We start from the raw sequence: 22,894 nt of genomic DNA, 5'->3' as shown, positions 1-22,894 counted from the left end.
CAGAACGGTGCTGTACGCTTGTTCACTGACATGCAGAATTAAACTCCTATATGAATGCTGTCTGTCTCTCTCTGGAGCTGTTGGTTGGCGATTATGGATTATTGTTTTGTTTTTTTGCGGTTCAACACGCTCACGTTGACCTGAACATTAATGTGTAGTCCTCCTCTAGATGGCAGCAGCAACTTAGTAATAAAATGTAATGTTGATTTGAGGCTCTTTTCTTGCTTTGGATCAACAGTTAAATTAATAAAAAGTAGAAATATTCATTATCAACACATGATTTTTATTCAGTTTAGTCTATGTTAACAGGTACAAAATGTATAAGGTACAAATATATTGATTTCTATAGTTTCAATTTGCAATTTATTTCATATATATTTGCATTTGTCTAAAGTTTATACATGGATGACAAATTTGCTTTTGTATAAAAGTCCCCAGAATTTAGTTATATTTTTTTACAAAACTTCCTGGGAAACTTGTTTAGAGGGATAAATAGTTCATAAATAGCAACAATGAGACTGTGAAAATGAGAATGAAACTTATTTAAAATATTAGATATGATATCAAGTCTATAGTATGTCATCTTAGTTTCTATTTCCATTTAGATAGCTTGTTAAAGTCACAATGAAATCAAAATTGAGAATACTTATTTTTTTATTGCAGTATATTAGGATGTAATATGATTTATCTCGTATCTGACGAGGAGGGCGGGGCAACCTGTCAATCACATGAGATCCACCAATAGCAAACCACACCCATCCAATCAATTCCCCACAGACAAAATCAAGCCCCGCCTACATTTCTTCTTGTTTGTGAAGCGTTTTCACTCGGATATACGTCACAATAGGGAAGAAAAGACAATCGAAACTTGTGTTTCATGTCGACTTTAGTTACTTATCTGTACTTTGGGGGCTAAATTGCTGGAATAAACATCACTAAACGTCTCCAAACCTATAATAAGCCTTATAAACGCATCAGACGTCTATGATATGTCCTTATTTAGATGAACAGCTAAGTGTTTGAGTCTTTTTTAGGATTAGATGTAGTTTTTTTATTATTAATAGCACTAGATATGAATTGGGAATAGCATGAAGAGGTTAGTGTGACTGGTTTTGGTGGCGACGCTCATCGCAGCACGGCTCCCAGTTTGTCCAGCGCCTTCAGGCCTTTCTCCTCGTACTCGGCTCGCGACAGCCAGAAAGACTCTTTATCTTTCATGATGTTGGCCAGCACCGCGCCACCCATGAACACCATGTGCTTGCGGCGCGGAGGGTCTTCGATGCGGATCTTAAACTTCTGTGGCGGGAGAGAAAACAGCAGTGAAGAAGCAGCTTGCTTGAAGAAAATATCATTTAAAACATATTCACGAGTTGCATTTCTACCAGATCTATTTTCAATACGCAATATTCCTTTAATGTGTGCCAGTACCTTCATTTACATGCTTTTCAAAGGCCTTTGTGATTTAAAACTGGTCACTAGATGTCAACCAATTATGGATTTTGCATTTTCTGATAATTAGGGTGTAGTAAAATAATAATAATAATAATAATAACTAAAGATAATTTCCATAGTTTTCAAATTCTGTATATTGAATTGGTTGAATCCTATTTTACGAGATAAATTTACTTGAATTAAATATTAAGACTTCAGAGAAATCTTGAATTAAGTATTATTTCCCTATGTGTTATGCAAGTATTATTTATTTACTATTATAGTATTTTTTCATATTTGGAATAAGCTTTTATTTTCAGTTTGCATTCAAAAAAAATATTTTTTTTTTGTAATTTTGTTATGTGCTTTTATTATGTATTGAAGCTTTTATGCTTTTTATGATAATTGTATTAGTATTTTTTTTTTACATGTCTATAGGGCTATTTAATGTTTATTTAAGCTCTATGAAAATTTCAGTCAGTTTCCAAAGCATCATTTATAATTTTCTTTTAGTTTTTCATCTAATATTTATATTTTATTTCAGCTTTATTTCAATTACCAAAAATGTATTAATTGTAATAGGTTTAGTCAACAATGACAAAACTATACACCACTAGCCATTAGTTTTTTCTTGTTTTAAGCACAAATCAAGCAAATTTGAGTTTTATGCTTAGATAAAGCTTATTTTTATTCTTTGTTCTTGTTTTGAGTCTTCATATTTCACATACTTTCGATTCTGGAGTGAATGTATCTTGTTTTAAGGATGTCTAGATGTTTTTAGAGGGAGGAACAAGACAGAACTCCCAGCACAGGAGTTAGCATTAGCATTAGCGTCAGGGCTTACAGAGAGCTTGTCGGTGTCTCCCTTCAGCACTCTCTCCAGATACAGCTGCTTGATCTCTCGCTCCAGCCGGGACGGGAGACCCGGGTACATGGTGGTTCCTCCGGACAGGACGATGTGCTTGTAGAAGTCCGACCTGCAGACGGACAGTAAGACACGAAGCTCACACACACGCTCACTGCAAAAAATGCTTTTCTTACTTAGTATTTTTGGCTTGTTTCCAGTCCAAATATAAACAAATTCTTAAATCATGAAGCATTTACTAGATAAGTTAAATGACATAAGAATTTTTTTGGATTAAAAAAAAAAAAAAAAAAAAAAAGTTTATGCTTAAAACAAGCAATATTACTAATGGGATAAGTAAAAAAAACTTAATTCAAATGGAAAACAAGATTATTTTTCTTACCCCATTGGCAGATCATTTAGCTTGTTTTAAGCAAAAACTCACTTAAATTATTTTAGCAGCTACAAGTTTATAGCACAAAATTCTGATGTAAACTCTCAATTGTGAGAAAAAAAGTCAGAATTGTGATTTTTTTTTTTGAAGAGTTATATCTGTTTTACTGCTTTTTATATTTGTATTGTTCACTGTAATCTTCTTATTGTGTATTTTTAGGCAGACAATTTTAAGATCTGTCCAGGGACGACGGATGATAAGTAGACTTTTGGCTAATTCTGGTGCATTTGCAGCAATGTTAATTAATGTACACTGTCCCTGTCAAATAAATTAATAAATAAATCGGGGTTTTTTTGTTTTGTGGCAGAAACAAGCTTCCATAAAAATGTCTCCTAACTTGTTACTTGAAAAACATTTGCAGAAAAAAGGACTGGCTATAAGATTTGCTCAGATCTCAGGCATTAATCGACTCTGCAGAGACGGTGTTGAGTTGTCCTGACCTGAGGTCGATGTCCGCGGCCTGGATGGTGTTGAAGAGCAGCTCGGCCACACCGACTCCCTCCACGTTAATGAGATGCGGCTGGAAAAGAGCCTCCGCTGCTCCGAACCTCTCGCCTCCCACCATTATCATCCGTCCATCTGGCAACTGTGCGGGACAGGTCAGTAAAATCTTTTATATGCTGTGAGGAAGGCAGTCAAGTTTTAAGTCCACATCCTCACCCTAGTTTTTTTTCTCTTTAATCTGTTAATGTCCCCCTAGTCAATCCTTTTATCTCTTAAAACTCATCTTTGATCAGCAAAATGACATATTAAAAAAAAGAATCCTTGAAAAAAAATTCTTCATGCCTTAAAATAACTAGAAATGTAACTCGACACCCTTTCCTCGTTTAGTATACGCGGTTCTATGTATATGCAAATGAGCCCCGCCTCCACTCACTCACTCGATCACACGTTGATCTGATTGGTTGCAAGGTAAACGAGGCTTCGTTAATTTATAACTGCTTCGAAAGTTTCTACATTTTAATGGTTCGACTGCATGTTTTTTTTATCAGTTTTATATAAAGTTGTAGACATTTGTAATGGGGAATTACACATTGTGTGATATAGAAGATGAGTAGAGTTGATGGTCTTATATTGGCCTGACTAACCACGTCCTCTATAAAACACACATAATACAGACACTTCATATTTAATGGCTATTTGATGATTTGTATATTCAATTTGATAGATTAATCTTTCAAGAAAACATTTGCGATTGGTTTGTAAAAGGTGTTTTTATGAGGCTGTTTTTCCTGCATTTACAGTTTTAACCACCAGGTGTCGCCGGTGTGCAGCGTTTCGAATCAGTGAATCATTTAGCAAAGCAATCGGTTCAATTGATTCAGTGTTTCGAAAAGCTTCTTTTCTCCCATCACAGATACATTGACAATTGAAAAAGTTAAATGCATATGCAATAGAAAACGGTTGTCAGCTTGTTTTGCCTCAAGACTTTTAAATGGAAACACAGTCTGCCAAACTTTACATAGTTTTGCTCATGCAACCTGACCATAGGTGTATTTGTGTGACTTATTTCTGGCTTCAGTTTCATGAGCTGTGAGTGTATTACCGTGTAGGACTCCACCAGGACGGTGGTCTCGTTGGCCAGTTTCTGTTCCTGCTCGATGTTGTAGCCGACGAAACACAGTTTCTCCTTCATCATCCGCACCGTCTCGAAGTCCGCCGTGTGGTTGAAGACGTAGCCTCGCATGAGCAAAAGCTGAATCAACAGAATATCCGCATTTCAACAATTCGAGATGACTCTTTTTGGTCTAAACAGGCCACAACTGATAATTGCTAACACTTGCTCTTGATTGATCTTTTTATTTATTTTTAAATAACACAATAATTTGATCCATTTTAAGAAATGAGTCCAAAAAATAGACAGTTTAACAAAAATATATATATAAAAAATATATATATATTTAAAAAAAAAAGTTTTTAAAAAAGTTGAAATGGTTAGTTCACCCAAAAATGACAGTATCACAGTTTCCACAAAAATATTAACTGTTTTCAACACTGATAATAATCAGAAATGTTTCTTGAGTATCAAATCAGCATATTATTATGATTTCTGAAGGATCATGTGACCCTGAAGACGGGAGTAATGATGCTGAAAATACAGGAAAATCACAGGAATAAATACTAAATATTCACATTGAAAACAGCTAATTAGAACTGTAATAATTTTTCACAATATTGTTTTTACTGAAAAATATATTTTGAAAAACACCGGTGTCCAAAATAACACTGGACCCCATTGACTTTCATTGTATGGCCATTTTTTCAATCAAACAGTTTTGTATCAACATGAGGGTGAAAAAATGATGTCGTTTTCGGAATGAACTAAGTTCTGAATCTGTAACAGTTCCTCAGTTTCCATGGTGACGATAGGAGGAGAATGTCACCTTAATCAGATAGCGCGTGATGTCCCGTCCTGCGATGTCGAGCCGGCGCGTGAGGTGAGGCAGAGAGAAGCCCTCGTACACGGGACAGATGTGAGTCACACCGTCTCCCGAGTCGATCACCACACCGGTTAACAAACCTGCCGCAGGAACACCGCGCAAGTCAGCCACACGTTCGTCTTCAACACTCAGGGCCCTAATATTAGAGATGCACCGATTACAATTTCCGATTTTTTCATTGAGTTTGTTAGAAAAAAAAACGGCTGGTATTGTTCAGGTGCTGCGTGATATCTCTGCGCCCAAGTAGCAGTGCTTCGCCTGTGCTTCACCCTAATATAGTCCTAAGTCAATATCTGCCTAGGACATCGCCTATGCTTAATCTGCATCGCTATTTGTACTCGTTGTGAATACGCAGGCCACAAGAAGTAATTAGGTGTTCTTTTTGGATCACTTTTACTCAGGACATGCTAGCTGGCAACAAAGGATTCCATTCATTATGCTAAGCTAAGCTAGCGGCGACCCTGCCAAACTAAAACAATGCATGCACTGAGACAGAAATGCATTTGCCAACCTATCTAAATAGGAAAGACGGTGAATAAGCCCTATTTCAAGAAACGGTGGAGAGTTCCTTTAATCATGCGGCGCCCGAGTGCATTTGACCGGCAATTAAATCGGCATATGTCAGACTGACCGGCCGATCGCCGGTCACGTGAAAATCGGCCAATTCCGGTCACCAGCGATCAATCGGTGCATCTCTACCTAATCTATCATACACCCGGATTAATGCAGCGTCAGGCACGACACAAGTGTTTTTTGCTAGTTTCAGCCCGACGCAGTTATCATTTTCACGTCCTGCACCACCTGTTGTTTAAATAGCAAATGCATTTGCGCCCATCTGTGCGCCCATGGCTAGTCTGAAAACGAGGTGTGTTTGTTCAGGCGCATTGTTGGCACGTTGCTATTTTGAAATATGCAACTGAAATATTTTTTGCGTTATTTAAAAAGCACGTTAGTAATGTGTGTCTAAAGACGGGTCCACAGCGCACGTACACTCTGCTTTTTAAACACACAGGGACGCACACGCGCAGTAGCACACAAGCTAGCCAAATATTTAAAATAAAAGGATTACTAGATTACATACAGATATGGTGGATTCCATCTTTTTCCGTAGTTGGTCTGCTAGCGCGCTTTATCCTCGCAGAGATGAGACTCTGATTGTTTTTTTGCACGTTAAGCCCAAAACACACCCATTACTCAAGAGAATAGGGACAACACTTTTAGACCATGCGCCGGGAGCGCCGACCATTTGTCCCGTCGTTAAACTAGCAGAAGTGGATTCGGACTCGTCCTAAGTAGGGGTGGGGAAAAAATCGATTCTTAGATGCATCGCGATGCGGACGTGGACGATTCTGAATCGATTCACAAATGCCAAAAATCGATTTTCAAAAAAAAAAAAAAATGTTTTTTTTTGAAAATCGATAATAACGTAATATTGACGGAACGCAAAAGACGGAACTCTGAAGCGTGGAAACAATATTGTCAAAGCTTCCACCCGGCCCGGAAAGGGCAAAGCGCATTACACAATCAATCGCAACTTTTATTGCCAAGGATTTGCATCCATTTGCAAGATGTTGCACACTTTGGAGCCGAGATACAACGTCCCATCTCGGAGATATTTTACAGACACAGCGATCCCCACACTCTACAACAAGACCAAAACCGAAGTCATGGAATCACTGAAGAAAGCGGGTAGGATAGCTGTAACATGTGATGCGTGGACATCCGTATTTTATGTTAATAGAGATTCAGAATATGTTGAAGTTTGTTATAATTTGTTATTGTTGTGATTTTTACTGTAGTGAATTTACTGTTGTGAAATGGAAAATCAATAATCGAGAATCGAGAATCGTTAATAATCGAAAATCGACTGTAATCGAATCGGGACTTCAATAATCGTAATCGAATCGAATCGGGAAATCAGACAGATTAACCACCCCTAGTCCTAAGTGAACTTGCCCCGTGCGCTTTAGACCATGCGCTTAGATCCTTAAAATAGGACCCTAAAAGTGTTTCACACTTTTAGGTGTTTCACATACAGTTGGACTATATTAAGTGATGGTTTATATCTAGATTCAAATCGGATTTGGACTGACAGTCTGAACTAAGTGCGCTTTAGACCATGTGCTTAGATGGTTGAAATAAGGCCGTAACCCTAAGCGTTACCCTGAGCGTAGAGCGTCAGCACGGCCTGGATGGCGATGTAGATGCCGTGGAACTGGTAGGTCTCGAACATGACCTCTGCGATCTTCTGCCGGTTCTTCACGGGGTTCAGGGGCGGCTCCGTCAGCAGGACCTTGCTGTCGGGGGGGCTGATGTCGAGCCGCTGCGGGCCGAACGTGTGGTCCCACAGGTGCAGCATGTCCTCCCAGCTGCGCACCATCCCGTTCTCCATGGGGTACGAGATCTCCAGCATGGAGCGGCACTCGCTCGCCTCGTCGCCCACCATCAGGTCCTGAGAGGCAAAGGGGCGGCTTCAGTGTTAAACGAAAACAAATTATATTAAAGTCCCCTGAGGTCAATCAGTTTATCCCTTAAAACTCATCTTTGATCACCGAAATTATTTTTTTTTGCAGTTTTCCTTGAAAAAAATGTCCTCATGCCTTAAAATAGCTTGAATGTAACTCGACACCCCTGCCTCATTTAGTATACGCGGTTCTATGAAAATGCAAATGAGCCCCGCCTCCACTCACTCACTCACTCAGCTCAGAGATCCACTGGTTGATCTGATTGGTTACAAGGTAGTGTGTGACGTCAGAAACACCAGCGATTTCAAACCGAACTACGTAAGGGATAATGTATAGCGAGGCGGTTGTTATAGCGAATACAACTCCCGACAGGCTGACTGAGCCCGACGCGAAGCGGAGGAGACTTGAATCAGCCTGAAGGGAGTTGTATTCGCTATAACAACCAACTCGCTATACATTATCCCGCTTATTACATGGCTACCTACCAAATAAATCGATAATTTTACACAAAATATTGATTTTAAAAGGAATTTATTGATTTAAAAATTATTTATATGGCTTCCGCTAAAGAAAATAGTCCGTCTCTACGGTTAGAATCCTGCGTCCATGGCAACGGTCTGTTTTTCATGGCAACGGTCTGTTTTTCATGGCAACGGTCTGTTTTTCATGGCAACGCTCTCTGTTTTTCATGGCAACGGTCTGTTTTTCATGGCAACGGTCTGTTTTTCATGGCAACGGTCTGTTTTTCATGGCAACGGTCTGTTTTTCATGGCAACGCTCTCTGTTTTTCATGGCAACGGTCTGTTTTTCATGGCAACGGTCTGTTTTTCATGGCAACGCTCTCTGTTTTTCATGGCAACGCTCTGTTTTTCATGGCAACGGTCAAGAAATAACAGACCGGATTCTACATTAGAATTCAACCAAGCCATGTAATAAAAATCTATATTAGATTAGTACATAATGGCAGTGTTTATATTTTTTATATTTAATATTATTTATTTATTTTAATTATATTATACTGTTATATATATATACTATTAGATCATTTAGATTAAGGAACTTAAAGGACAAGTTTGGTATTTTACACTTAAAGCCCTGTTTTCAGATCGTTTCTGATGAAATATAACGGTTAAGATTGAAATTTGGACACAAGATGTTTTTACAGGTTTCTTGTTAAATGGCAGTGTTTGTCAGTGTTATTTTCTTATTTTTTATATACTATTATATTTGTATTCAGATTTTTAATTTACCTTTATTTAATATTTTTAGTAGAAGTTTCAGTTATTTTATGTGCTTTTCAAATTTTTATTTCATGTTTGTCTTTTAGGTTTATATATATAGTGTGTGTGTGTGTGTGTGTGTGTGTGTGTGTGTACATGTATACAGAGCCTATATTGTTTTTTGACCGGATAACTCACCTTGATCTCTATATTCCCAACTTTAATATCTGACCGAATGATGGGACGTCCCACCAGGGCTGGGAAGATGTGGTCGGGGAAATTGGAGCCAGCGAAACCACACTTGACAAACTGCAGACAGTGTGTGAGAACATGACGAGTGAGCGGTAAGAACAGATCAAACTCAGTTGTGCTTTACATGTCAGGTTCATAAGGACACACACATTTGATCACTGCACTGAATGATAAGGAGAACTGCATCTTCCCCAACTTCCCTACAGTCACCTCAGTTTAAAGCACTTCCTCATTTGTGACCAATAACCGTGTATCTTTTGCCCTGCCACCTTTTAAGGTGAAGTAAGTGTTGTTCCTGGCCTGACGTGTTCAGACAGAGTGAAGCAATGCAACAGGTCTGCGCACGAGCGCAAGTCAGGCATCCACGCCTGCAGACGCAAGCCTGGGACATAAAGCTGCGTAGATCTCTTTTAACTCAAAGTTCAAATCGCTTAAAACAGTTTTCGAATCAAAACAACTTCCCTTTATCATTCATGTAACCACAAATAGTGTTCTTTCATAAATGTTAAATCAGCAATTTTATATACAGTTTTAAAGCCGTTATGAATAACGTTTCCAGAATACTTTGTGAATGTCTTACCCCAGTGCCATTGTCACACACGACCACTTTCCTCCCGTCGCTGTCCATGCCGCAGTGTTTCAGATGCTGTGCACACACACACACACACACACTCACACACACACACTGGCTGTTCTGCTGAAGTGAGGTCAGAAATAAAGGGGCCGGTTTCCCTGAGGAGGAACAGAGGGACTCCGCCTCGTTCACTGAGATCCCAAAACAGAGCTACACTGCTACAATATATCATTTCATGGAGTAAAGCAAACATTTTTATAGTGAAAAACTGTTCATTGGTGAACTGTAAGTCACCTCATATCATACAGTTACATTTTAAAAGGTAATCATGCTATTTAAATAACTGTAAAATATGCTGAAAATTATGCATAAAGAGAATTGCATACCTTAGAATTGAGAATATGTGCATCCTATTTGTGACCCTGGACCACAAAAACAGTCATGTCAATTTTAAAATTGAGATTTACACATCGACTGAAATCTGAATAAATAAGCTTTCCATTGATGTGCGGTTTGTTAGGATAGGACAATATTTGGCCGAGATATGACTATTGAAAATCTGGAATCTGACGGTGCAAACAATTGAGAATTGAGAAAATCTCCTTTAAAGTTGTGCATTTATGTTCACGATTGTGCAGCATTCACTCACAAAAATACATGTTTTATATATTTACGGAAGGAAATTTACACAATATCTTCATGGAACATGATCTTTACTTAATATCCTCATGATTTTTGGCATAAAAGAAAAATCTATAATTTTGACCCGTACAATGTGTTGTTGGCTATTGCCACAGAAATACCCGTGCGACTCGAGACTGGTTTTGGGATCCAGGGTCACATTAATAAAGCAAAAAGCAAAAGCGTCTCATTCTCACATGCTACCGGTGTGTTAAGTTTTTACTTTAAACGCTTTATGTTAAGTTTAGACTTTATTTAACTAATTTAAGACTGCTCTTATGAGGATACTCGACATAATGGACAAAAAAATTTGTGTTATTGTTTGTTCAAGCAGTAAAGATAACTCGATACAAGTGCACGTCTTTTTGCGCGTTGTGTGTGTGTGTGTGTGTTAACATATCAAGACATTCACAGGCAGCGCGGTGCGTGATCATATAGCTAATGTAAAGGATGACAGAAAAAACGGATACTGCGTTAAATATTTTTAACACGTTAAACTGGAAATAATTATTTGCATGTTAACGCGTTAACAGCACTAATATTGCACATACACAAAATATGAAATTTAATGGAATAATGCAAAAAAATGTACAGTAATTGACTGACTTCTAAATCAGTTTCTGGTTCGAACATATCTGAATTAAACCAATATTTCTACTTATCCTGTAGTGTTTACTACCGAGTGGATCAGGTGATCTGGGCTGCTGTGATTGGTGGAGAAGGGGCTAATTTGCATATTCATGAAGCAAGGGTGTAGACTGTAGAGTAACATTCAAGCTATTTTAAAGCAGGAAGAAATTATTTTCACAGGAAAAAATTGATTATCAAAGATGATTTTTAAGGGACAAAATTATTGCCTGCAGGGGGACTTTAAATTACGGTAAAATATGTTGAAAATTAGGTATTAAATGAATGAATTGCTTCATAATTGAGAAAATGTATAGCTTTTTTTAACAAATGAATACCTAGCTTTTACAGTAACATATATGCTATGAGTTTCCTTCTCATTTACAGAAGAAAATATATTATATTTAACAGTGCAAAGCATTTTTTTTTAGAATAAAATTGTTGAAATAATTTTCTGCTTTTGTGTTCTACAGAAAAAGCAGTTTGTACATGTTTGTAATGACATGAGACTCAATAAATTATGACATTTTCTTTTATTGTTAAAATATTTCTTGAAATGGATATTGAGGTTTAGTAAAGCCATATTGTTATTTCAACAATGGCTCATTTAGTTGATGTCAGTGCGTGCCCTAAAGGGCACAGTGGAGGTTTTGAACACACAGCTCTTTGCTTCAAAAAATAATTTCATTTATTTCAAAATTTGCAAACAACAGACAAATGAAAACAAAACAATCCCGCTCTTGTAACTTCGGTGAGTATGGGTGTGAAAATGAAAACCAGCGGACGATCGTACAGTCTGACGTCGTCCTCAAAGTCTAGGCACATAAAATGACTTCAGATTGAGACAATTGATGCCATACGTTGAAATGAAATGTTTGATTGAGAGGTGATGCGTGTCATTTCTACGATACTAACACACTTTCTCGTAGTGTTGAGGAAACCTGTTAGGTCACAGTTTTGGTGGCGCAGAAATAATCATAGCATATTTTCAAGTTAAGCAGCATTAATATTGCATGACATGTCAGTTAATCTGTTCATTCAGACTGCACTCTTAGAAACAAAGGTTCAATACCCAGACTGCAACAGTGTCGGCCCAGATCCGGCCCACATCGGGAACACTAAGGGCCCTATTTTAACGCTCTGAGACACAAGTATCAAACGCAAAACGCAAGTAGCTTTGTGGGCGGATCCCGGCGCTGTTGCTATTATACCGGCGGGATAAACGACTCTTGCGCCCGACCCAAATCTAAAATGGGTTGGTCTGAAGTCGCTTCATTACTCATAGGTGTGGTTTGGGCTTAACGTGCAATAAACCAATCAGAGCGTCATCTCACATTCCCTTTAAGAGCCGGCGCGCTTGTTCCCTGGCGGATTGCTATTATAACGGTGGGTTTCCCAGCACACGCAACTTACATGATGGTAACGGTGATTTCGCAGTCTTCAGAATTTAGTTTCCTGGTTCTTGAAGGGACAACACACTGTGTCAGATGTCCTTATACACCGATGTGTCTTGCCACTATTGATCAAACAGTTTTGATCCGTCATTACTACAATTAGCCTGAATAATTTAATGTGTAAACTAGATTTATGCCTATTTTTCACATCTTCATGGACACCACATTGATTTCCCACGTGTGGTAATATTTTTCCTTGTAATGTATGGTTTGCAAAAATGGGAACTGCTGCGTCTGTAGATGAGAGAAGCAAAGTGTGTGGTGTTGTGCACATTAACATTATGGCCAAGCATGCGCCCTTAAAATAGCATCTGAATAATGCAACGCTGACTTTAGACTGGGTATTTCCTGGACAGTGGGGGAATTGTTTTCTGAAACTGCAAAATATCACCAGGGAACGTTTGCGCCGGGACACGCTCCTCTTTTCTCTGAACCGCCCCCGCGAGCGCAAGTTCATTCCCTAATTTACAGACGTGCGTCTGGAGGGAAAAGTCCGCTGTGCGTCGGGTGCAAAATAGGAATGATACATGCGTCGGTGTATAAAGTCAGATAGGGCCCAATATGCCCAAAAGGTTTTATATATAAGGAGAAATGTATTAAATGATTACATTTTTTTCTAGTGATAAAGTATGTGTACAAGCTGTTTAATTCATACATTGAATTAAAATAAAAAAAGGATGAAAAGAAAATGAATGATCCCATATTCAAACCCCTAAAAGGTTCTAAATATGTAACGCCTGACGGAACCCTCGTATAATGGTTCCGTATAGAACCTTTCCTTCTAAGAGTGACATCGTTATATTCCTGTGTAAAACTGTTCAATGTTTCATATCCTCATTTAACAACGACAAAACGCAATGTTAGCATAAGTAACTCTACGCTATATTCTAGTGAAAACAAACAGCAGCAAGTTATTTCTACCTTCCGTTTTCAGTGGACATGCGGATCAGACGTGTGTAGTGCTACGAAAAGGAAGGACCTAGACTAGACTTCATGTACAAAATTTGCATAATATTTCCTGTGTTTGATGCGTCTCGTATTTTGTGCCACCTGAGTATTTGAATGGTTAAAAAAAGCCAATGATCCCGAAGAGATTTATTTGGCACATGCCTTTTAAGAGGTGCAGTCTGTTCAATTTCAAGTCTTGAAATCGTAGTTCCTCTTTGGTCCGGGAGAGACCAAGCATGAACGAGGGAGCGTTTTGTCCTTTTTTTGTGTTTTTTTTGCCCATTCACAAGCTGATTTCTCAGTCTTTCTTTTAAGTGCATCTATCCGCTTTGACGGGATCCAGACGAGGCGTTCCTCACGACTCGAACTCGCTGTCGCTGCTGACGGAGATGTCGGGCGTGGAGGCCCCGGTCCCCCTCGGCCCCGTGCCCGAGCTGCAGTCGCTGTTCTCCGGGCTCCCGGGACGCCGCGGGGACGAGCCCTGGAGGAGCGTGTGGTGCTCCGAGGAGGAGCATTCGGGAGAGCTCCCGGAGGGAAGGAGGGAGGAGTCCTGCTGGAGTCTGCGGAGAAAAACAAGAGAAGAAGGTTAACTCTAATCAAGTCACTTATTTCTATAGCGCTTTTTACAATACAGTGTTTCAAAGCAGCTTTACAGAGGACAATAATGCAACAAAGTTTGTTTCCAGAAGAAAACAGCGCCACAGTCCAGCTTAAGTTCAGTAATGTTTCATTTTTTTTTGTAAAAAAGTTATTAATTGAGTTAATTTATATATAGCCGCTCTGGAGAAAAGCGTCATGTTATCGTCCAGCTCAGTATAGTGTCAATGCAGGCAGATCTATAATATTGTTGAATATTAAATTAAATGCAACTCTATGCTTGAGTAAGCATAAATATATTTTATTTTAGTTAATTAAAAAAGTTATTTAAATTGTATGGATATAGCATTATAGTGTTTATTAATATTTTAAATATTTTTTTTATATTTCATTTTCGTTTTAGTAATATAAGTAATTTAGTAATTTTGTTATGTGCTTTTGTCATTTTTATGAGTTTTTTTTTTATCTATATAGCTTTCATTTCACTAACTTATTAATTTCAGTTAGTTTCCTAGGCAACATTCTTCAATTTTCCCAGGATTCTGAACAGACAACTAAACAAAATAAATGTAATTTACCAGAGGTTCAGGCAAAATGTTAATTGCTGCAATCTATTTAAAAAATATATCTAATTCAGTTGAATAAATTTTTAATCGTGGATGAATGATTCAATAACATTACTGGATGAATCAGCATTTTTGAATGAATGATTTAATGACAAACACATTTTTAACGGTCACTTGTCGCCACCTACTGGTGTAACGATGTAATCGATACAGACTTTTTTTAGTTACTTTCAAAAGGTTTATTTTGATCACTACCATAGACACATCAGTGTTTATATCCGAACTATAAACTTTTATCCCAGTTCTTCTGTGATCATTTGAATATTTATAACAGAAATAATGATACTGCGTGGTTGAAAAGAGTTAGTGGAGCGGTTTCATAGCTTTACATGACAACGGCTCTCTCTGGCTCAGCCGCGGTGTGAACACAGATCTGAGTGTTCGCTAGACACAAGCGAATCGGTGTCATTTGTGACCCTGGACCACAAAGCTATATACTTTGAGATATAGATATCCATATTTTGAGATGTATACACCAATGGAAAGCTTATTTATTCAGCTTTCAGGTGATATGGTTTGTTAAGATAGGACAATATTGGGTCGAGATACAACAATTAAAAAAATCTGGAATCTGAGGGTGTAAAAAAGTTTAAACATTGAGAAAATATAAATTTTGCTTAAAAAAAATATATAATTTTGACCCATACAAAGTATTGTTTAGACTGGCTCCGCCCTCCTACGTACTTCCGCTCAATTTTAATTTTCCTTCAGCACTACGTCTGGGTTTGCGGTGTATTCTTGGGTTTTCTCCGGTCAATTTTTTGCAGGTCCAATCAGCGAACAGAGGGAGTGGGTGAGAACGATGACGTTGAGGTCGTGCGCTAGTTTGAGTCGTCATACGTCACGACCAAACGTTAGCGATTGGTTACGGCAGATCCAGAGTGGCTCTGGGCAGATCCAATAGTTTTAAACTTCAACTGAGGACCCGCCTTCAAGGAAGTTAACGCTCGTCAATGGAGAGCGGCCAGACTCTCTGTACAAATGAAATGTACGAGAAAGTCTGGTAGGACCAGGCTATGTATTGTTGGCAATTGCCACAGATATACCAGTGCGACATGTGACTGGTTTTGTGGTCCAGGGTCACATTTAGGAATAAGATGGTGTGTGTGTGAATCGAGATGGCCATGTTTTAACGATTAATCGTGCAGCTCTGTTTCTCAGCGCTTCATTTCTAGTGTGTGTTAGTTTGTGTACCTGTTTTTAGCCGATGCCGCTCTGTCCCGCTGTCTCCTGTTCTTGAACCAGTTGCCCACCTGTGTGGGAGTGAGCCCGGTGGCCTGAGCCAGGTGACGCTTCCTGGAGGGGTTCGGATAGGGATCCTGCAGGTACCATTCCCTCAGGAGACTACGGGTTCGCTCCTGGAAGACAGAATCAAGACCACGGTCACTCTGTGAAGTTAGCTTTTTTTTACACTAATATTTACAAATTTAGGGTCAATATGTGTAATATTTTTGCTCACCAAGGCTGCATTTATTTGATCAAGGACACGGTAAATTGTGTAATAGTATTACAGTTTTCTATGTGAATGTGAACAGTAATGTATTCCTGTGATCAAAGCTGTATTTCCAGCATCATCACTCCAGTCTTCAGTGTCACATGATCCTTCAGAAATCATTCTGATTTGATGCTCACAAAACATTTCTGATTATTATTATTATCAATGTTGAAAACAGTTGTGCTGCTTTTTTCAGGAATCTGATGATTAAAAACCATTTATTTTAAACTTTAGTGACATTACAAATGTCTTTACTGTCACTTTCGATCAGTTTAATGCATCATAAGTGTTGGGGAAATGCATCACAAGTAACTTGAGTTACGTAATCAGATTACTTTTTCAAGTAACTAGTAAAGTAACGCATTACTTTTAAAATTTACAACAAAATATCTGAGTTACTTTTTCAAATAAGTAACGCAAGTTACTTTGTTTTCCCATTTATTGACTGACAGCTCTCCTGTCCTCATGTTGAGACAAATCAAAGTGTGTGTGTGTGTGTGTGTGTGTGTGTGTGTGTGTGTGTGTGGTTCTAGACTAAATGTGAGCATTTACTCATCTCACTTGCACAAAAAACATATTCAATATTTCTCAAAATGAATAACATCAGTGAAATGCAGAATCAGAATACTATGCAAACCTCCAATAACTAAATATGTTAAATAAAACATAATTCTTATGCATTTAATCTCACTTTATTGACCAATATACTTGCTTCTGACCTTCGATGATTCAGTTTAATAAGCAAAAATGAATAGATAGATGGATAGAAAGGTTTGCTTGTTTGCTTTCCTCTACTGTACACATGTCCTTCAGTCTGAGGATTATTATTTCACTTTTGGGGTGAAAGGGTCTCTACATTTGCCCAAAAATAGAACTTTTGTTATAAAAAAACAAGCCCAGCCCAGGTGGGGGAAAAAAGTAACGCTAACGTAACGCATTACTTTTCTAAAAAAGTAATTCGTTACTTTTTAAGGGAGTAACGCAATATTGTAATGCATTACTTTTAAAAGTAACTTTCCCCAACACTGATCATAACCCAAACTTTTGAATCGTAGTGCATACGTTGAATCATAAAATCATCTTTTTTTCAGCTAATTTTTCCAATTAGTTTAAGGCTATTTTGTGGGTATCCAGACAGAATATCTCACATTTCCAAGAAACGCTGAACTATAATAACCTTTCCGGCCGTTTCACTGGAGAGTCCTTTAAAAGGCTCAAGAAGGATGATAGCATTATATCTTATTATAGCACATTTAAAGTCCCCCTGTGGTGAAAATCCAGCTTTTAGTGTTGTTTATATGTCTATGTGTTGTTTTTAATATGCTTTAAGACAAACCATGTGTAGATTCATAAGTCGATAGTATTTTCTGCTTAAAACTGCAGTGAACCACAGACAGTCTCAAAAACACGGTTTGAAATCGCCGGTGTTTCTGACGTCACACACTACCTTGTGACCAATCAGATCAACGTGTGCTCGTCAACCAGTGGATCTCTGAGGTGAGTGAGTGAGTGGAGGCGGGGCTCATTTGCATATTCATAGAACCGCGTATACTAAATGAGGCAAGGGTGTCGAGTTACATTCAAGCTATTTTAAGGCATGCAGAAAAAACGCTTACATGTGTAATTTTGAGTTTTAAGGGATACAATGATTGACTACAGACTTTCAAATAATCACTCTGCCGGGTGTGATGTATTTATAGATGGCATTTTTATTCGTCTGCTAATGAGGATCAATCCTGCAGTTCGTTTCACTGTGATCGCCAACCAGTGGATCTGAGTGAGTGGAGGCGGGGCTCATTTGCATATTCATCGAAACGCGTATACTAAATGAGGCAAGGGTGTCGAGTTACATTCAAGGCATGAAGAAAAAACTCTTAAATGTGTAATTTCGGTGATCGAAGATGAGTTTTAAGGGATACAGTGATTGACTACAGGGGGACTTTCAAATAATCACTCTGGGGGATGTATTTATAGATGGCATTTTTATTCGTCTGCTAACGAGGATCAATCCTGCAGCTCGTTTCACTGCAAACTAATTTTGTCGGACCCCCCAAAAAAAGTACTAAACTGGTTGTATTCAATTCAAAAATCAAATCATTGTTGATTCATTGCAATTAGCTTCACTAGATGCAATAGTAGATATTTCCATCATAATGTCCTTGGAAATGGGAGCTAAGAAGGGCAGACGCTGGCATTAGGCTTAAAGCACTGTTCCTGGATCAGGGCATCTGAAGTCAATCCTGGTTTGTGTGTTAAAGAGCTAGCCGTCCGATCTCATTTACCGTCTGCTGGAGTAATCTGCCGACTGGCCAGTGATTAAGGCTCATTTCCGTGCGGCAGTAACTACTGACCACCTTTGTGAAGTGACCCAGCACCCGAGCCGCCACACGCTCGCACGTATTAAAAATCCACTTTCCATTGCAATTCGCATTCGGTCAGTCTGCAAAAACAATGAGGGACTCGTTATGAGAGCTTTGTTTAGCTGTTAGCTAATCTGAGCACTAGTGTCTGCGAACCGGGGGAAAAGGTAGAAAGTCCTCTGTGCGGACTGAGAGCTTAAATGCCACAGGTGGTCCTCGGCTCAAGAGGCTTAAAGCAAGCCGCACACAGGCCGACGGCCACGTCTCAATGCGCTCGTGCGCTCCACACAGGGATCCTGACGCGTGGAGACGCTCGGCATGAGATCATAGGTGCAGGAGCTTAATGATGCGTTGTGGCATCGGGAATCCCAGCGTAACTAAGTCCCTGTTTGTTTGCACTTTTGCTGAAACTGAAAATGCAAAGATCTGTTTTCAGACCCTTCAAATGACTTTGTTGTGTTACTTAATGTGGTTAGGTTGATTCAATAAATATGTATTATATGGGAGCACTTTATTTTAGAGTCCTGTTCCCTGTTTACATATGTACTTTTAATTGCAATAACTGGGTAATAACTCGGTACTAACCCTAACCTAATGTTTCCAGTACTTTCTTAGGTAAGTACACTGTAACTACTGTAAAAGAAAGTGCAACCCATTATATTTTTGACTTGAATTAACCAGTTCATCTACAATGTTACGACAAGAACCACCGTTTTTGACAAAACATTTAGTGCATAAATAATCAGATACAAATCCTGATTTGCTTTCAGTATTGCACTCTTAGCATGCTTTCTTTTTATTTATTTTTTATTTTTTTAGGCTTTTATTAATGCATTCTAATGAATATTTAGTTTTTAATGAATACATGCTACATTTTTAAACGGATAATTTAGTGTTTTATATGCATGTATGTATTTGTGTGTGTGTAAAAAATTATATATATATATATATATATTAGTGCTGGGCAAAGATTAATCGCATCCAAAATAAAAGTTTGTGTTTACAATATATATGTGTGTGTACTGTGTATAATTATTTTGTATATATAAATACACAGACATGCATGAATATATTTAAGAAAAATGTATTTAATATATATATAATATGTATATTTATATATAATATAATGTATGTATAAATATATATACAGTGTATATGCAAATATTTCTTATACATGCATATGTCTGTATTTATATATAGGAAATAATTATACACAGTACACACACATATATTATGTAAACACAAACTTTTATTTTGGATGCGATTAATCTTTGCCCAGCACTAATATATACATATATGGATTTGGTCCACTGACAGGTATTTTTCAGTGATTGATAACGATAACGAGAGAAGGCTGGCATATTTTACATAATATTTACACAAAATTCACTATATTACAAAAATAATGATCGGCCTATTTATAGAAAGTCATATTTTAAAACAAAAGTTGTGCATTATCCATTAACTAGGTTGTCTGAACTTACTAAATTACATAGATATTGTGTCAAATGTTGGACACACTTTACTGAATTGGTTTCTTATGATCTTAAAAATCTTTCAAATGTTTATGAGTCAATGCTTGAAATTAGATTTGTAGACATATTGTGCTTCTAAACTGACATTTTCACTTTACATTGTTATAAATCTTGGACACTTTGAAGCACAGACTTAAGTGTGGTTACTTTTTAAAGGAGACACTTGTTAGATTATTTAAGTGAAAAAAATATATGAAAGTGAAATAAAAAAAACTTTAGAAGTTTAAGTTTATGAAAATGTAAAAATATTATTATTTTTACTGTATATAAAATAGGATATTTTACAAAACACATTTTACTCTAAAACGGCAAGTAAACCAAAGCCATAAATCCAAAAAAGAAGAAGAAGAGCTTTCAGTCAGATGTTGTCTGGGCGCAGTACCAAACTATTCCACTAAATGACAACCAGACTCCATTGGTGATCATAAAAGGAATCTTCCATTTCCAAATATGGTTCGAGTGATCTATATTTCCATAATTTTCATACTATTTATGAAGTAGACATCTATTTCAGTGAAGTTTGGCAGTCATTGATTTGAATTCAACCTTTAACAGAGCAGTTAAGGGATTCAAATCTATGGCCACTACATAACTCTCATCTTTCTATTTGTGTCATTTCAAGGTTTTCATACAAATATTATTATGTCAAGGCGGAGTGTCACTCCAGACTTTTACTATCCTTCCTTCAGTCATCAATAACTTTTCAATTTTGACACATTTCACATTTCCGGGATTCTCACAACCGGAAGTCGTCCTACATTTGCTCAAATAACAAAAGAAAAACGCCACAATAGTGTTTTCACAACAAAGAATAGATGAAAGATGTCAACTATACGCAGCCTTAACTTTTTTAAAAATGCAATTGGATGCAAATGTAGGCTAATATAATACTAAGTTTAGTGTTATAAATGTAGGCTACATACGTTAAAAAAAACTGATGCCGATGACAGTTAAAACGGTTAACTAGTTTATTATTATTATTATTATTTAAGGTGCAAAAGTAATATTATACTAAGTTTAGTATTATAAATGCACATACATTTTTTTAAAATTGCAATGTAAAAAAACTTAGCAGGATTTACGGTGCTGATGACCGTTAAACACGTCATCGCCGTCTGTGAATAAAAGACTCACCTTCTTCTTTATCTTTACTGAATAAAAGTAGGCTAATTTCTTTAACCCAAACTTTTGAACGGTATGTAAGCCTATCTTGAATCACAAATTCATCTTCCTTTTTTTTCAACTAATTCAATTTTTTGTGTTCCTATTTTCTTAAATATCAAAAGAAAAACTCCACACAACTTTCAAAAAGGCAAACGATGAAATATGTCACTCTTACAGCAGCGTTAAATATATATATATATATTTTTGTAGTTGAATGCAAACTAATATAAACGTTTAGTGTTATAAACGTACATAGGCTACATAAAAAAAAATATATATAAAAAACTTTGCAGGATTTACGATGCCGTTAAAACACGTCATCATCATCACAGTCTTTTGAAAAGGTCTCTCACCTTAAAGCAGTGCGTCTTCTGCTCGCCGTCCCAGATGGTCCGAGGAAGGGGGAACTTCTTTCGGATTCGGTACTTCTCCACCGGGCCCAGCGGTCTCCCCCGCAGCCGCTCCGCCTCGCGGTAGTGCGCGTCCAGCCACAGGTCCTGCAGCTTCGCGTGGGACTCGCGCGTGAACCGGTGACTCTGCAGGATCTGATAGAGAGCCTCGAAATTCCCGCCGTGGAATGCCACGAGCGCGCGCGCGCGCATCACCGACTCGTGACGGTTGAGAAGTTCCCCGGTCGAACCGGGCACGGCGGCGGGCAGAGACCAGAGGAACCGGCCCAAGCGCTCGATATCTCCAGTCTCCTCCAGATTCTCGCAGACCCGAGCCACCTGCTCAGCCGTGAACATCGGCAGAGGAAACATGACTAGGTTTGTCCGTTAGGTGTTGTGGTTTAAAAGTTTGCGCGCCTCCTTATATCACCATCGCGCGCTGGGTCCACTAAACGCGTCTGATTCAGTTCAGGTAAAGCGATATAAACACCCGGACTGACTTGAGGAGACACCTGTTATGTAATGTAGCTCTAGACCGACTCGTTTCTCGGTAGGATCTCCGTGAACTCGCGGAACACCGGCGTTCTCGGTGCCGCTTCTAGTAAAGGAGGAGGAGCAGCAGAAGTCAAGCCTATTTATAGAGAGATTCAATTAGCATCTTTGTGCTTGTTTTGAGGAGGATTATACGCCTCGGTCATTAGCCACTTAGCGGGGGGTTGCTGTTCACCGAGGGACTGATCAGGTTGTTAGACTAACTAACTGTCAGGACAGCGACTTTATTTCATTCTGCTGGATAAATACAGGAAGATCGAGTCATGATGCTGTCGTGGTTTAATGATCACGAGAGAGTGTTATCTGCCCAGTGAAGTGATGTGAGTTTGAAGTTATATATGAACTACTAGTATAAAAGGTAATGAAATGTCATCAAGATGGGGGTTAATAGTTTATTCAACAACATCTAAAGTTCATATTGATGAAACTATCATGTAGAAATACATTCATTTAATTTTGCATATTCACACCTGAGATTCAAATTGCGACTTAAAAATGTCTGCTGGCATAAAGATATGATGGCATTGATAAACATAATGCAGAAAAAACTAAGAAAACAGTTATAATGATTTAATATTGAATTATCTATCTATCTACAGTATATCTGTGTCCGTCCGTCCATCCATCCATCATCTGTCTCTGAATATTAGAATATAGTATTCAAATAAGAATATTAACAATTGAATTTGAAATACATTTTTTTTATTAAAATAAAATATCAATCAATATTTAGTAGTAATATTTGATCTATCTATTGTTTGTAATCTCCAAAAACCTGCAGCTTT

The 22,894-nt window shown here is 37.9% G+C and overlaps 2 protein-coding genes across 3 annotated transcripts; both read right to left on the bottom strand.

The window, feature by feature from the left end:
* Nucleotides 1–636: 636 nt before the first annotated feature.
* Nucleotides 637–9,853, bottom strand: LOC306994669 (actin-related protein 2-A). The gene is made up of 8 exons (XM_079605389.1): nt 9,688–9,853; nt 9,054–9,164; nt 7,334–7,622; nt 5,114–5,250; nt 4,276–4,425; nt 3,170–3,315; nt 2,276–2,408; nt 637–1,296 (listed from the first exon to the last, which is right to left on the bottom strand). Exons 1-8 carry the CDS (start codon nt 9,733–9,735, stop codon nt 1,126–1,128), a joined length of 1,185 nt encoding a protein of 394 aa, XP_079461515.1. The 5' UTR covers nt 9,736–9,853; the 3' UTR covers nt 637–1,125.
* Nucleotides 9,854–11,504: 1,651 nt separating this feature from the next.
* six7 (SIX homeobox 7) lies at nt 11,505–22,167 on the bottom strand. 2 transcript variants are annotated; one of them, XR_013796716.1, is made up of 4 exons: nt 21,522–22,167; nt 15,809–15,972; nt 12,946–13,951; nt 11,658–12,754 (listed from the first exon to the last, which is right to left on the bottom strand). XR_013796716.1 is itself a non-coding variant. In XM_079605405.1 (3 exons), exons 1-3 carry the CDS (start codon nt 21,927–21,929, stop codon nt 13,747–13,749), a joined length of 777 nt encoding a protein of 258 aa, XP_079461531.1. In that variant the 5' UTR covers nt 21,930–22,167; the 3' UTR covers nt 11,505–13,746. The 2 variants fall into 2 exon arrangements, 1 of the variants encoding a protein (XP_079461531.1); XM_079605405.1 differs by having other exon boundaries at nt 11,505–13,951.
* Nucleotides 22,168–22,894: the final 727 nt, after the last annotated feature.

Source organism: Phoxinus phoxinus, assembly GCF_949152265.1.
Source record: "Phoxinus phoxinus genome assembly, chromosome: 2".
NCBI classification, from domain to species: Eukaryota; Metazoa; Chordata; class Actinopteri; order Cypriniformes; family Leuciscidae; genus Phoxinus; species Phoxinus phoxinus.
The sequence above is the reverse complement of the archived record's forward strand: the minus strand, read 5'-3'. Positions and strand labels throughout refer to the sequence as shown.